Raw genomic sequence first — 17179 nt, 5'->3', positions numbered from 1 at the left:
CTTGGAGTACATCACAGGACACAGACCACTCCCCACTTTGCCTGTTCCTCACTGTTTTCTACTAAATTGGGGCTTGCTACGGCTGGGAGGGGGTTATTCCTGGGTAAGGGATTTCCTACATTTTTTTTTTCTTTTGCCCAGTGTTCATTCACCTGAAGGTGGCAGTATAGACGAGGTAGTCAGGAATATGAGGTGCATTGTGTGGTGGACTCTAAGGCTGGCCATAGATGGACAGGCTGAATGTACCAAGTTGTTCGTTTAACTTGGGTACAACCAGCCTGCTGGATTTGCAGGAAATAAATTCGCTCAGTGTATGGGCTGCTTAAGAAAAAGATTTTACATGTTGTAAACCATAACTTTCCATGTTGCATTCTCCAGAGATTTTTACATTGCCTTCCTTTTTTTTTCTTTTTGTTTATAGTACCCAGGGAGTCACTGTTAGCCTGAATGCAACTACAGGGGGCATGTCGTTTGACCTCTCTCAGAGCATAAAAGAGGAAGAAGTGGAGTCTCCAGCTGTAGAAGCTGATCTTCAAGAGCCTGAGAATGAGGAGGTATATGAGGAAGTGGAAGACATGGAAGCTGGTGCAGAAGACTTTGTGGGGTCCTATGAAGACAATTACGAGGTACCTAATGAGCAGATAGAATATCAGGATGACGAAACCACTGATGAGGTTTTAGACTTTGAGATCACTGAGCCCCTGGATGAATTTCAAGTAAGTTGTCCTTTCTATCTGCTGATTGTGTTGCTTCATCTGCCTGGAGTTTAAGAATGGTTTGAAATCTATTCTCCTTCTGGAGGAGAGATTAAAATTAGACCTATTATCAGTGTCTGCCAGTTTCTTTATCTAGATTGCGACAAACTTTGTGTTAACACTAGCTTGTTTGTTGGCAAGTAACACACTTTTGTCATGATCGATGGTAAAACAGAATCATGACCTTGAGGATTGTATCCTCGTGGCTAGAAACTGCTTTGTGTCTTGGGTCCGCTGGCAATTGTTCATACTGTTTAATGCAAAAGCTATTATCCATGCTTTTGAGCAAGATCTGATAAAGTCATCTAAAGCTAAAAGATTGTACCAATCTAACTGATTTCCACCTACAAGCGGACATTCTAAAATCTAGATTTGTGGAAAAGGGCTTTACACCAGCCACTATAGAGGACGATATTGATCGTGTGTCCAAACTTGATAGGAACACCATCATTTCAGAACAACCTAAATGCACACCTGACAGTAAATTTAAGTGGTCATTTACCACTCAATATTCTGTGCAGCACAAGCAAGTGAAGAACATTCTTAACCGCCACTGGAACGTGCTTCAAAATGACTCCCTCCTAGGTTCGGTACTCCCTGACAAAGCGGGTATCGTTTTTAGGGGAGCTATGTCACTCAGGAATAAACCCGCTCCTAATGTGTCTGACCCTCCGACCAAACCCACGTTTTTTCCGGAATATAAGGGGTTTTATGCTTGCCGTAGGTGTAATGTGTGTCTCCACAACACATGACATGTCCATGTAAGAAGCAATATGTCGGTAGGACCATACGTACCTTTTCTATTAGGGTCAATGAACACATCACATGTATAAAGAAAGGCAAGACTAACCATAGTGTGCCTAGGCACTACTTACAATACCATCAAAAGAATCCAAAGGGGACTAGTTTTCAGGTGATTGGTAAATTTACCACCCATTGGAGGGGAGAATCATGTGTTAGAGGTGTCTCTCAACTTGAAATGTACTGGATTTACCAGCTTCGGTGTTTCTCCCCTCATGGGTTAAACATCGAATGGGATATCAATGCGTTTATCAACAAAGCATAGACTATGTTTTTGTAGTATCTATTGTTGTATGCGTTATCCCAAATAGAAGTACATCTTTTTATTTACTTTTTTAGTTCACTATCATCTATTCCTAGGATTTGTGATTATATTGTTTTTAAATGTTACCGTTTTTTCTAAACATATGTATTTCTGGTAACTGTGCCTTTTTATATGTGATTTCTAATAATGGCATTACGATACGATGTACCTAGACTGTACTGTTTATATATAACTTATTTTCTTGATTTATGTGTAGAGATGCTGAATATATCACTCATTGGTATATGCATACTATATGTTAATTGGTTATATCACAGGACACCACCACCATCACGTTTGGAGTGCCCCCTACCCTGGGTTGGCCATGTTTTGGCGACGCCCAGTGGTCTAGTATTTGGAACGCAAACCATGGAGCGCAGCGTAATGACATCATGGGGCGCAAGCGTGATGACGTAGTGACACGCTTCGTACATGTTTCCTGGATTAGACGGCCGACGTCCAGCTTGGAACGCAGACGCCGAGAGGTGATATAACATATTTGCGTCGTCACGGTTGAGCGTGATGACACGTACGTCTCTCGAGGCGATGATCGGACCAATGGCTGTCTCCAACTGTGTGTGTATGTATTAAATATATTCTCTATATGTGTGTTAAGTGGAGTCATAGAACTATGAGAACTTAATGAAGACCAAGTGGTCCATTAGATTTGCCTTTTTTTTTTCTCCAATTTCCTGGGTTTTCTGTTGATTGACTCACTTCTCTGTTGGAAGTCGTTTCCAAACATCTACTTTCTTTTATAGTAAAATAATACCCTACTACTTTGGGGTCATGCTCCCTTGTTCCTAATGTTCGTTTTAGCCTGGGTTCACACTATTGTTAATTGGATGCAGTTTCCCCGCATCCTATTTACATAGTGTGAGATTGTGGCCGTCTCTCTATGGAGCCGGTTCACACATCTCAGTGGCTCTGGTGCAAATTGCACAGGAGTTCTGTGCATCTTTTGGTCCTTTTCAGGCAAAAATTCATGCTGAAATCTGACCTGAAGCGGTGAAATGGGATGCACCGGACTCCTGCAGTGAACTGGAGCATGCTGCAGTGTGAACCTAGCCTAAATATTACTCGCACCCTAAAGTCCTGTACACACAAGCCAAATGTGGGGAGACAACAGCCGGTTAAAAGACAAGCACTCTTAGCCAATGACAAAGAACGCTGATGGGAGTTTTGTGGGGTTGGGGTGGCGTCCCACTGTCAGAACACAACAGCTTAGTGGAGGAGATCACCCCGTGGGGTTGAAAAAAAACAAATAGTGTGTACCCAGCTTAAGTCCTATTCCCAACTGTCCATTTTCATGCTGCAAAAGTTATGCAGTTTACTGAATGAAAATGATTCACGCCTACTGTATGTGCTGCAGTTTGTGTTTTGAAGAGGGAAACCGCTCAGTCACACTTTCACGTATGCACCACACATGTTGCAACATACACGCCACAGTGTTAATCCTGCCTTCGTGTATTAAAGGGTTTCAATCGTGGGGGGGCGTTTGGGGCACCCAGTCAGGAGTCCCGCCTTCCAATCAATGTACTGGAGCTCCGAGCAATCAAGCTGTGCCTTGCCAGGTGGGTCTGCAGGACCGACCGTTCAGGATCCAGTCCGACAACGCCACGGCCGTGGCAGACGTCAATCATCAGGGAGGCACACGGAGCTCAACTGCAGCGACGGAGGTCGCGCACATCTTTTGGTGGGCCGAAAGGTCCGTCCCGGCTCTATCGGCCATGTACATTCCGGGAGTACAGAATTAGCAAGCCGACTACCTAAGTCGCTAAACACTGGACCAAGGAGAGTGGTCACTTCACCCGGAGGTGTTTCGGAGTCTGTGCCAAAAGTGGGGCACTCCAGACGTGGACCTTCTAGCGTCCCGTCTCAATCGGAAGGTGCCACAGTTCGTGGCCAGGTCGAAGGACCTGTGGGCGGATGGGTCAGACGCGTTGGTGGCACCTTGGGGTCACTATCGCCTAATTTACGGCTTCCCTCCTCTGAAGCTTCTTCCTCGTCTGCTACGCAGAGTGGAAGCCAAAGGGATTCCAACAATCCTGATCGCCCCAGATTGGCCACGCCGCTCCTGGTACGCGGACCTGGTGCGTCTGGTGGCAGACGCCCCCTGGCGTCTACCCCTGAGAGAAGATCTTCTGTCGCAGGGTCCGATCTTCCACCCTGCTTTACAGTCTCTGGCTTTAACGGCGTGGCTGTTGAGAGCCAGGTACTGAAGGACCGGGGCCTGTGCGGCTCGATGGTCTCTACAATGCTGCGTGCACGGAAGTCTACTTCACGTAGGATTTACCATCGTACGTGGAAGGCCTACATCTCTATGTGTGAAGAGATAAAGTGGCACCCCCGTACATACGTGATGTCCCGGATTCTGCTGTTCTTACAGCGGGGAGTGGATCAGGCTCTCGCCTTGAGTACGGTTAAGAGCCAGATCTCAGCTCTAGCTGTCTACTTTCAGCGACCCTTGGCGGCGCACTCCTTAGTGCGTACGTTTGTGCAGGGGGTCCGACATGTGGCCCTTCCTGTTCGCCCTCCACTACCTCCATGGGACTTGAACCTTGTTCTTTCGGCGCTTCAAGATGCTCCGTTAGAGGACATTCGACAGATCCCGTTGTTGACTCTGTCACAGAAGGTGGTTTTTCTGGTAGCAATTACCTCAGTCAGACGGGTGTCTGAACTGGCGGCCTTGTCCTGCAAGGCTCCTTACTTGGTCATCCACAAGGATAAGGTGGTGCTGCGGCCGCAGCCATCTTTTCTCCCAAAGGTCGTTTCGGCTTTTCGCATTAATGTGGACATTGTTCTTCTATCCTTATGTCTTCAGCCGAAATACCAGGTGGAGGCCACTTTACATCCTCTGGATGTGGTTCGGGCCCTACGAGTGTACTTATCTGCTACGGTTCCTTTCCGGAAGTCGGACTCACTGTTCATGTTGGTGGCTGGTCCTACAAGAGGGCCTGGCAGTCTCGTCGGCCACCATTTCTAGGTGGATCCGACAGATTGTGCTTCAGGCCTATGCCCTGAAGGGGCGGGCGCCTCCCTTTCGGGTTACGGCGCATTCGACTAGGGCATTGTGTTACCATCCTTATGTGGAAAAAATGTGTAGCGCTTAAACAATATGTGTCATAACAATAAACATATTGGTGTACAAAATAGATGTGAATGAAAATCACAAATACATAAGGTATATCACAATAGAATATAAAGTGATCAATAAATGAATAATAAATATAGTCCATGCAATTTGTATTCCACCAAACGAAATGATGAAGTCCATAGAAGTGAATTACACCACGTGAATAAACTGATGAAAGAAATATAAAAAAGCCGATTTCTTCTTTTTAGTGAAGAGTGACCACCACCAAATAGAAATGGAGGCTTACCAGAAAGGGTGGACTTATGGTGACATACGCCACTACAAGTCAGAACAAGCTTGTATGTGTGGTTCTCAATCAGGCACACAGGGGTTATGTTGATATATACATCTGGTTAGCTGTTAGGATGGTAATGCAAACCGTGGGAAGATTTACGGAGATATAGAAAGTTCCACGACAGTATCGCTCCAATAGTATCAGTAGCCAGAGAAGATAAAGGAGAAAAGTAGCCACATAGCGTAATCCAGTTTCACAAAACCAAATATTTAATGAAGTAAACAGGTACACTCACATTTAGGCTGTAAAAGTCACGCATGTATACATAGGTGAGGCGGCAGTGGAGGCGACCCGACGCGTTTCGTGTGCTAACATCATCTGGGGTGTCGCTCCACTGTGGCCCCCTCGAATTTCTAGTAAAAAACAGGATATTAGCACCAATCAAAGTAAAAATCCAACCTACCCTCATGCAGCAATGTAATTAATAAAAATGCCAAAAAAATACCCCCTATTTTGTAAACGCTATAACTTTTGCGCAAACCAATCAATAAACGCTTATTTCGATTTTTTTTTTTTTTTTTACAAAAAATATGTAGAAGAATACGTATCGGCCTAAACTGAGGGAAAAAAAATGTGTTTTGATATATTTTTGGGGGATATTTATTATAGCAAAAAGTAAAAAATATTCATTTTTTTCAAAATTGTCGCTCTATTTTTGTTTATAGCGCAAAAAATAAAAACTACAGAGGTGATCAAATACCACCAAAAGAAAGCTCTATTTGTGGGAAAAAAAGGACGCCAATTTTGTTTGGGAGCCATGACGCACGACCGCACAATTGTCAGTTAAATCGACGCAGTCCCAAATCGCAAAAAGTGCTCTGGTCTTTGGGCAGCAATATGGTCCGGGGGTTAAGTGGTTAAGCACTACACTATTTTTCCCTTTACTTTTGTTGCTAATTTATTCTTTTTTAGCAGTGTTAGCAGCTGTTTTTCTTCAGGCAGCGCAGTGTATACCACATTTTATAGTTTTTTACCATCCTTATGTCCTCGGCCGAAAAAACAGAAGGAGGCCACTTTACATTCCCTGGATGTGATTCGGGCCCTGCGTGTATACTTATCTGCTACGGCTCTGTTCGGGAAGTCGGACTCACTTCGTGTCGGTGAATGGTCCTAAAAAAGGTCTGGCGGTCTCGTCGGCCACGATTTCTAGGTGGATCAGGTTGTGCTTCAGGCCTATGCCCTGAAGGGGCGGGCGCCTCCCTGTGGGGTTACGGCGCATTTGACCAGGGCGATCGGTGCCTCTTGGGCTTTCCGTCATCAAGCCTCTGTGTTACAGGTGTGTAAGGCAGCGACCCGGTCGTCAACTCGCTCCTTCTCAAAATGTTACAAGGTGGATGTGAGTGCATCTTCGGATGCCTCCTTCGGCCGCAAGGTGTTACAGGCGGCAGTTTAAGGTTGGAGGTCCTCCGTTGAAAAACTCTGGTTTTGTTTGGGGTGTAGGTTGGTTTGCTGTGTTGTTTTCCCACCCCTCCAATTTTTTTGACACTGCTTGGGGACGTCCCTAAGGTCAAAGGCTGCTGTGTCCGGCCATGAACGGAAGAGAAAATAAGATTTTTGTACTCACCGAAAATCCATTTCTCTGAGTTCATGGACGGACACAGCACCCACCCCTCCTTTTGTTTGTACTGCTTGTTACAAACTGGAGCTGCTGAGGCAGAGTGTGGGTTATACCCGGGGGACCACGCCCCCTGGGAGGAGCTGTACTGAGGAAAGTGTTTTTAACACTAAAAGTGCTGTTTTCTGCCTAATCTCTCCTGGAAGGAAGGATATAAACCAATAAATACAATGTACATCTCTATGTCTTTGTGCTTCTACATTGCCCATGGTTCTTCTAATATGGATCCCCACAAAATCCTAAACAGGATGGTGTTAGTCATTTTTGGACCACATTGGAACCATGAACAATGATTTTAGAAATCATAGCCAGTATTGGACAAGGATTTCATCTTATTATTATTTTTTAGTTTATTAACACTATTTAATCTAATAATGTAATATCTTTGAGCATATATACTATTTTCCTATCAATAACAATCCTGGTCTGTCAATATACACAAAAATACAAAAACACAAAAAAACATATAGACATACAGGTATAATTCTTTATTCAATAATATTGTTTATTTATTCTTATACATATTATTTTATGTTTGTTTTTATGTTCATTATCATTTTCATTTTCACAATTAAAAATAAAAACAATAATATAATACTTAAACATATGATTATATAATCACTTATTTAGGAAGCACACTGGATGATCATCTTATAGTGTTAATCCATCACACACATTTATATATATATATATATATATTTATATTTTTTATAGGGTTTTTTTTCCCCATGATCACAGATGTTTAATAGAGCGCAGTCTCTTAATCACTTCACATTCCCTGCACACCACCACAATTACTAGTTCCTAGGTTTTTCTTTGACACACATCTTTATTCTATTACATTTTTATTTCCCTTTTTTTTTTTTTTTTTTTTTTTATTATCATTTTCATTTTTCATTTTAATTTTATTTATTTTTTTATTTATTTTTTAACACATTCACTTTATTATATTCACATTCTCACTCACTCATTTTCATTTTTATTTCTATTATTTTCCATTTCATTTTATTTTCTTTTCCCTTTTCACACTTCATTTCACAACACTAGTAATTACACACATTTTAGTATATTGAGGTTTGCAGTAGGAGTGTGGGTGGTATCCTTGGTCACATGTGTGGACACACCCGGATTAACTAATCAGTTCTCAGCACTCCCATTTATTTTGTTTGATAGAGTATATATTTATTTTCAGTTTGCCTTGCACATTAGCTATGACTAAGCACTGTATGACAGTGTGAAACGCGTCCGCTGTGTTTTTCTGATTTCTGCTGTGACATGTCAGTTTTGTGACCTATTTTATTAAAAAGGAACGCTTTTTTGGAGTGCGGCTGTCCTAGACTTCTTCATCCATTTCTATTTGGTGGTGGTCACTCTTCACTGAAAAGAAGAAATCAGCTTTTTTATATTTCTTTCATCAGTTTATTCACGTGGTGTAATTCACTTCTATGGACTTCAGCACATTGCATTTTTTCATGAATTGAGTATCTCATCATTTCGTTTGGTGGAATACAAATTGCATGGACTATATTTATTATTCATTTATTGATCACTTTATATTCTATTGTGATATACCTTATTTATTTGTGATTTCCATTCACATCTATTTTGAACACCAATATGTTTATTGTTATGACACATATTGTTTAACTACTTGCCGACCTGCCGCCGTCGTTTTACGGCGGCAGGTTGGCTCTCCTGCGCGAGAGACCGTAGCTCTACGTCGGCTCTCTCGCAGGATACTAGGGGCTCGCCCCTGAGTCCTGTGCGCATGCCCAGCGGGCGCGATCGCCGCCGGGCACCCGCGATTGCTCGTTACAGAGTGGGGACCGGGAGCTGTGTGTGTAAACACACAGCTCCCGATCCTGTCAGAGGGGGAAATGCTGATCCTCTGTTCATACAACGTAGGCCTAAACTGAGGGGAAAAAAACGTTTTTTTATATATTTTTGGGGCATATTTATTATAGCAAAAAGTAAAAAATATTCATTTTTTCAAAATTGTCGCTCTATTTTTGTTTATAGCGCAAAAAATAAAAACCACAGAGGTGATCAAATACCACCAAAAGAAATCTCTATTTGTGGGGAAAAAAGGACGCCAATTTTGTTTGGGAGCCACGTCGCACGACCGCGCAATTGTCAGTTAAATCGACGCAGTCCCGAATCGCAAAAAGTGCTCTGGTCTTTGGGCAGCAATATGGTCTGGGGTTTAAGTGGTTAAGCACTACACTATTTTTCCATTTACTTTTTTTGCTAATTTATTCTTTTTTAGCAGTGTTAGCAGCTGTTTTTCTTCAGGCAGCGCAGTGTATACCACATTTTCTAGTTTTTTACCATCCTTATGTCCTCGGCTGAAAAAACAGAAGGAGGCCACTTTACATTCCCTGGATGTGATTCGGGCCCTGCATGTATACTTATCTGCTACGGGTCCGTTCCGGAAGTCGGACTCACTGTTCGTGTCGGTGAATGGTCCTAAAAAAGGTCTGGCGGTCTCGTCGGCCACCATTTCTAGGTGGATCAGGTTGTGCTTCAGGCCTATGCCCTGAAGGGGCGGGCGCCTCCCTTTGGGGTTATGGCGCATTTGACCAGGGCGATCGGTGCCTCTTGGGCTTTCCGTCATCAAGCCTCTGTGTTACAGGTGTGTAAGGCAGCGACCCGGTCGTCAACTCGCACCTTCTCAAAATGTTACAAGGTGGATGTGAGTGCATCTTCGGATGCCTCCTTCGGCCGCAAGGTGTTACAGGCGGCAGTTTAAGGTTGGAGGTCCTCCGTTGAAAAACTCTGGTTTTGTTTGGGGTGTAGGTTGGTTTGCTGTGTTGTTTTCCCACCCCTCCAATTTTTTTGACACTGCTTGGGGACGTCCCTAAGGTCAAAGGCTGCTGTGTCCGTCCATGAACGGAAGAGAAAATACGATTTTTGTACTCACCGAAAATCCATTTCTCTGAGTTCATGGACGGACACAGCACCCACCCCTCCTTTTGTTTGTACTGCTTGTTACGAACTGGAGCTGCTGAGGCAGAGTGTGGGTTATACCCGGGGGACCACGCCCCCTGGGAGGAGCTGTACTGAGGAAAGTGTTTTTAACACTAAAAGTGCTGTTTTCTGCCTAATCTTTCCTGGAAGGAAGGATATAATACCCTAAGGTCAAAGGCTGCTGTGTCCGTCCATGAACTCAGAGAAATGGATTTTACGGTGAATACAAAAATACTATTTTTATGCTTTGGGTTCATTTGAAACGGTTAATTAATGTAAGTTTTTAAAATGTTTTCCACAGCAGCCCATTCGAACTTTATTCCAGCAGCAGCAACAGCATATTCAGCCTCTCCTGCCTATGCATAGATCCCAGCATCCTCAGATTGATGGCTCCTCGTTGCAACAGGAGAAGACTAGACCACAGTCCACACTTGTATCAACGCCACCTCATCAACCAAAAAATATCCACATTAATTCTCATTTTAAGGGGAATGTGACATCTGTTCAAGGTTGAACTTTTTTGCAATATGTATTATACCCTTTACTGTTGGAGCCGGTTAACACTGGTGGCGATTCGTCAGGCGACTCAGCTGCCTGACAAGTGGCGTCCCATTCTATTCAATAGAACCGTTCTAATAGGAGCGACGCAAGTCACTCCGACTTAGAAAAAGGTTCTTATACGACTTTGAGGGCGACTTGCATTGACTTCTATACAGAAGTCATTTTGCAAGTTGCCTCTGAAGTCATCTTTAGGACGCCTTGCCCAGTCGTCCCCGAAGTCGTGCCGCCCCAGTGTGAACCGGCTTTTAGTCATCTTTGCACTTTGTTTACGAGGAGCTTAATATAGCAATGACCCTTTAAGTGACTGTAACACATTTTGCCTTTCCATTTAACCGATTGCCTACCCTGGGCCAATTCTGAAATGTTTCTCTTGCATGTAAATATCTCAATTTTTATTCTAGAAGCTTACTTGGAACCCCCAAAATATTTTTTTTTTAACAGAAGCCATAGTCACACTATCTGCACAGTGGCTTTACATGCAATTTTTGGGGGGGAAAATCTAATTTCTATGATTTTTTTTAGTTTCAGTCTTTTAACTGAAATTTTTAAAACCATATGAGGGTACAGTAAAAAAATAAAAATAGAAATACAACCTGAAAATGACAGCACAACAAGTTGTGTGAGGTCCAATACTTTCACCAAACAAGCCATTTCAAATTCCAGATCAAGTTTGACAATAATTTAGTGAACATGATGATCCTGGTGGTACCTTAAAGGAGAAATATAGCCAAAGCTTGTTTGGCTGTACTTCTATGGATCACAGGAGTTAAATTTGTTTTGCACTTCTGTGACCAGTTTTCAGCAGAGCATCATGCTGAAGTTTGTTCTCTGCTGAAGTCACAAAAATCAGTCCAGGCATCTCGTCATCCCGACAACAGGAGTCTGGATCCGCCAGGTGCCTGGACTAACACCCCGCTCAGCGAGCCATCAACCCCTCTGCTGCCTGTAGATGTGATTGAGCGGCTGTATAGCCACTTTAAGCACTTTTACAAGAAAAGAGAATCGCTGTCTGAAAATGTTGATACCGGGATGATGCTTGTAGCTGCAGGCATCATCCCAGTAGAACCATTTCATCTAAATAACAAGAACTGGGTTCATTTTATTCTCTTTATTTATTTAAAGGGAATGTAGAGCATTGTGTGTGTGTGTGTTAGAAAAAGCACAGCAGCATTCGAGCTGTTAACTCTGTATGCAAACATTTTTATATATATATATATATTTATATAATTTTGCATTTGCACAAACACTAAAGAATATTAAAATATTTTTTTTTTAAATCGTAAACAAATTATCTATTGGCCCCAAACCTCCTCTTCTGGGGTCCCTTGCCGGCGTTTCTAGGTGCAGATTAAACTTTGGGATATATAAAGAGCAGTGTAGTCTACCAGTTTGGCACTTCTGTTTTCGAGGCATTGCTGTGTTGTGCTAGTCCACCTTGTTTTCCCTTTGTCAGTAATCTCCTAATTCTGAGTGCAGCCTCCTATGCCATGACTATGTACCAGGGCTGTGGAGTCGGAGTCGGGGGAAATTTTGGGTACCTGGAGTCGGAGTCGGAAAACAATGCACCGACTCCGACTCCTACTAAATTTAGATTGGAATTAAAAAAAAAAAAGCAAGTTTAAATGTCCCAATTCACAAAAAGTTATAATTAATGACTTCTCTACTGTAAGAATAAAGACCAATGCATGCAGTGCCTCACGTAACCGCAAAACGAACACGTTAAGTGACCGTGAAGAAGCATGATTTTCATGTGCTTCACTATATGGCACGCAACGCACAATTAGGAGCTGCAATACTTATACTTTCCATAGTGTTGTGTTCTGCTTTTACAGGGAACGCATGTTAGAGAACCAGTAAGGCCCCATACTCACGAGCAAACATGTCTGCTGAAACTGGCCCGCAGGCCAGTTTCAGCAGACATGTTTGGTCGTGTGTGGGCGCGAGCGGGCCGAATTCCAGCAAACATTTGCCCGCCGGGCCTTTTCCCAGCAGACAAATATTCCTGGACTTGTTTTAAAACAGTCCGCTGGAATTCTGCCCGCTCGGACATGTACGGTCGTCAGTACAGACCTACCGTACATGTCCAGGCGCCCGCCGTCCCTCGCATGCGTCGAATGACTTCGACGCATGCGTGGAAGCATTTTAAAGGCGGGCCGCCCACGTCGCCGCGTCATTGTCGCGGCGACACCGCGTCATCGACGCGGCGACACCGCGGACACGCCCCGCGTATTGTTTACGCGTGGACTTCTGTACGATGGTGTGTACAACCATCGTACAGAAGCCCTCTGGCAGACATGTATGGTGAAAACGGTCCGACGGACCGCTTTCACCATACATGTTTGGTCGTGAGTACCCGGCCTAAGTGTCCAAATAAAAAAATTCCAACAGGAGTTTTATAAAGCACTAAAAGAAGTTGAAAAGTATGATCGCTCATCAAAACTTACTGTTGAAGAAGCCATCCTTGTTTATCCAGAGATCGTTAGTGATGTGGCCAGAATAGTTACTGCAATGTCACCCACCCAAGTCAGTGTCGAAAGATTATTTTCAGCCCTAAAAATAATAAAGTCTGACTTTAGAGCATCTATGAAAGAGGATCTGGCAGAGGCAATTCTCTTCCTTAGAACTCTACATCGAATTGATTTGCATTTGCTAAGCCTATAACTACATTTCAAGATTAATATAAACCATTTCTAGGTTTTGCAGATTTTGTTTTTGGTTCATTATAGATAAGCTTTGTTTTTGTTCTAAAACAACCAAATAATGTGGTTTGTATTTTTGAACTGGTAAAGATCCTGTTCCTGATGTTTATGCCTGCTGCTATTATCCAGTCACTTGATTGTTTTCATTGTGTTTGTCTTTTGCTTAAACTGTGCAATACAGTAGACTGTTGGCTTCCCAGCCAGTAGTCCTGTGGTAGGTTGCGTTTCTTTCCCTCAAGGAATGTATAAAATACATTCGCATATTAATACAGAGGAGTCGGAGTCGGAAGTACATAAAACTGAGGAGTCGGAGTCGGAACATTTATCTACCGACTCCACAGCCCTGCTATGTACTGTATTTATTGGTGTATAACACTCACTTTTTTTCCCTGAAAATAAAGGGTAAACTGCCTGCGTGTTATATGCAGGGGGACGTGAAAATGTTTTTTCCTGAAACTTCCCTCTTAAATTTAGGGTGCGTGTTATACGCCGATAAATACTGTAGTTTCACAGCGAACGATTAGATTTGAGCTTGTCATTGAAGCTTTTGGTTTTGTCATGTTACAGAAAATGCACGTAGTTGCTCAGGCTTTAGGAAGTAAACTTTCACCGATCTTTCATGGAGAAATGTATTCTCACAGTTGCAATAGATTATCGGAAAAAGTAGCTTAGATTGAGAACCTAGCCTTAACCCTTTTGCTGCCTAGAACATGAGGCTTACACTAGAACAGGAATGCTTCCAGCTTCCCAGCTCGGTGAGCCTTTCGCTCTTGGCATTCCCTTCTGCCAGAAGCTAATGTTCAAAAAAACTAAAGAAAAGTCAGAGCTTTTTGAACTGCCAGAGTAATAACTATCCAACAATATCCCATGATTGCAGCACTCTCCTTTGCTCCACTACAGTGGCAAACAAAGCTTGTGCTGAGTTGCTTGATCTCCTGGTGAACTGGTGATCACTGGAGTAGCAGTGCCTACTTCAGTGATTTTCTGTGGGCATCGGCCATGTGTGGTATAGGCATAGTTTAATTGGTCCAAGCTGGATTAATGTAACTATGTACTAAATATTCATACCTGGAATTCATCCTTGGAGGACAAGCTCACAAATGATATAAAAGCCTCCTAAGCTAGCCTAATGACCACCTCGCCCCCTGCCTGTGCTCTATCATCCCATAAACTTGTTAAGAGGAGCAACATTAGGGGACTGGGGAGTTGTAGATATTTTGTTATTGATGCCATGTGAGAAAAAGGTGGTTGCCATTGCTGACCTCTCCTAAAAGTACCATTTACCTGGATGTAATACTGTTTTTTCCTCATTACTTTGGTTGATTGACCTAGAACACAAATGGAGAAGTAATGCCTTTTGTTGGAACAGTGTGTCAGTATAACTAGGCAGCTAGCATTTTTAAGAGGTGTTTAGTAAAGGCAAGTGTATATTTCTCTGACCGTTTATATTATGGTAAATTGAGGGGATTTTTTGACTAGTACAGCAGCAAAATGTGCTGTATAACATTAGTATCTCACTGATTTATTCTCTCTTGGAAGCGATCTTCAAACTTAGGGGCAGATCCACATACATCTGCGCCAGGCGCAGCGTATCTAAGATACACTACGCCGCTGTAACTTACTTTTGTTTGGTTTGAATCCTCAAAGAATTTGCGCCGTAAGTTACGGCGGCGTAGTGTATCTCTTGCGGCGTAAGGGCACGGAATTCAAATGGATGTAATGGGGGCGTGTTTTATGTTAATACGTCGTGACCCAACCAAAAATAATATTTTTTTTAATTGCGCATTCGCCGTCCCTGGGGGTATCCCAGTGCGCATGCTCGAAATTTAACCGGAACAAGCCAATGTTTACGACGGTGACGTCATTCTACGCAAATTCCTATTCGCGAACGACTTACGCAAACAACGTAAAAAATTCAAAATTGTACGTGGGAACGACGGCCATACTTAACATTGAGTACGCCACCATATAGCAGCTTTAATTATACGCCGGAAAAAGCCGAACGCAAACGACGGAAAAAAATGCGCCGGGCCGACGTACGTTCGTGGATCGCCGTAAATAGCTAATTTGCATACTCGCCGCTGATTTCGACGGAAACGCCACCTAGCGGCTGCCGAAAGATTGCATCTAAGATCCGAAGGCGTACAAAGACGTACGCCTGTCGGATCTAGCCAAGATGCTGTCGTATCTTGTTTTGAGGATTCAAAACAAAGATACGACGCGGGAATTTTGAAATTACGCCGGTGTATCAATAGATACGCCGGCGTAATTTCTTTGTGGATCTGCCCCTTAATCTTTAAGTTTTTAAAGGTGCCATGATGGTAAGGAAAACCTCAGTATACTTTGTGTCATACTGTTCCAGAAATGCTTTGTTCACAGCTTACATAAGTGACAGGCTGGCTCTAGCTTTGTAGGCAAGTTGAGAGGTCCACATGCTTATTCTGCCTTAGTTGGTGTCTTGCAGTTGATATCTGTGTGGCAGTGGTGCCCCTGATCTTGAGCTGTCACTTATGTTTCTTCTAGTAGCTGTACCAGGAAATTTTGAAATTGGGTATCTGCAGATATTTCCTCAGAGATCCAGAAGTTTGTAAGAAAAGGGAGAAAATGGTTACATTGGTCATGTTGCAAGAACAGGTAGAAAGATCATTCCACTAATGTGTTTAATGCTGCGCTTACAATATATGGAATAGGTGTAAGCAGTGCAGTGCTTTTCAAATATACTAAATACATATAGGTAGATTCAGAGAGATGTGCTTAACTTTGTGGCGGCGTAGCTTAGCCTGTTTAGGCTACGCCGCCGTAAGTTAGCTAGGCAAGTACTTGATTCTCAAAGTACTTGCCTGCTAAGTTACAGCGGCGTAGCCTAAAGCGGGCGGGCGTAAGGGCGCCTAATTCAAATGTGTGTAGGGGGGCGTGTTTTATGACAATGGGGCTTGACCATACGTTTTTGAAGTTTTTTCTTAACTGCGCATGCGCCGGGCGCCTACATTTCCCAGTGTGCATTGCGGCTAAGTACGCCGCACGGTCCTATTGATTTAGACGTGGACGTAAACGACGTAAATCGCTATTCGCGGACGACTTACGCAAACGACGTAAACATTTCGAATTTCGAAGCGGGAACGGCGGCCATACTTTAACATTACTATTACATCTATTAGCTGGAATAACTTTAGGCCTGATAATGCCTTACGGAAACGGCGTAAATGTACTGCGGCGGCCGGGCGTACGTTCGTGAATCGGCGTATCTACTGATTTGCATATTCTACGCCGACCGCAATGGAAGCGCCACCTAGCGGCCATCCGAAATATTGCAACCTAAGATAGGACGGCGCAAGCCGTCGTATCTTACATATGTTTAAGTGTATCTCTGTTTGAGAATACACTTAAACATAAGTCGGCGTAAATTCTGAGTTAGTTCGGCTTATCTACTGATAAGCCGGCCTAACTCTTTGTGAATCTACCTAATAGTTGGTCTGATTGAAAAAATACACAAGTCCATCTAGTTCAAATAATAAACCCGGGGAAAAAAATACAATCCTATACCCACAGTTGATTCAGAGGAAGGCAAAAAATCCCAGCAAAGCATGATCCAATTTTGATGATCCTTCCTGAACCCCCCCTCCAAGAGGCAATCTGATATTCCCTGGATCAACTTTACCTATAAGGGTTAGCATCCAGTTATATTATGTACATTTAGGAAAGAGTTCAAGCCTTTTTTTAAAGCACTGTACTGAGCTGACCCGAACCAGCTCTTGAGGGAGTCTGTTCCACATTTTACAGCTTTTACTGTGAAGAAACCTTTCAGTATTTTGGATATTTAAATCTTTCTTCCTCCAGATGTAAAGAGTGCCCCCTTGTCCTCTGTGATAAACACCAAGTAAATAACACCAAGTTCACTATATGGATCACTGATGTATTTATACATGTTGATCATATCACCCCTAAGGGCTCATTTACACTTGCTTTGACTTCAACACACATTAACCACTTAAGGACCTTGCCTGTTTTTCAGACTCGGTGTTTGCAAGATTAAAACAGTTTTTGTT

At 43.0% G+C, this 17179-nt stretch overlaps 1 protein-coding gene across 1 annotated transcript in view; it reads left to right on the top strand.

The window, feature by feature from the left end:
* Window positions 1-371: 371 nt before the first annotated feature.
* The window catches only part of LOC120940092 (RNA-binding protein 33-like), a 39122-nt gene continuing 22314 nt past the window's right edge, over window positions 372-17179 (top strand). The window contains exon 1 of the mRNA XM_040352710.1: window positions 372-716. Coding sequence (XP_040208644.1) covers window positions 465-716 — 252 coding nt within the window. The 5' untranslated portion in view covers window positions 372-464. The remainder of the gene's footprint in view (window positions 717-17179) is intronic.

Source organism: Rana temporaria, chromosome 5, assembly GCF_905171775.1.
Source record: "Rana temporaria chromosome 5, aRanTem1.1, whole genome shotgun sequence".
NCBI lineage: Eukaryota > Metazoa > Chordata > Amphibia > Anura > Ranidae > Rana > Rana temporaria.
Note: the sequence above shows the minus strand (reverse complement) of the source record. Positions and strands in the feature narration are given on the sequence as shown.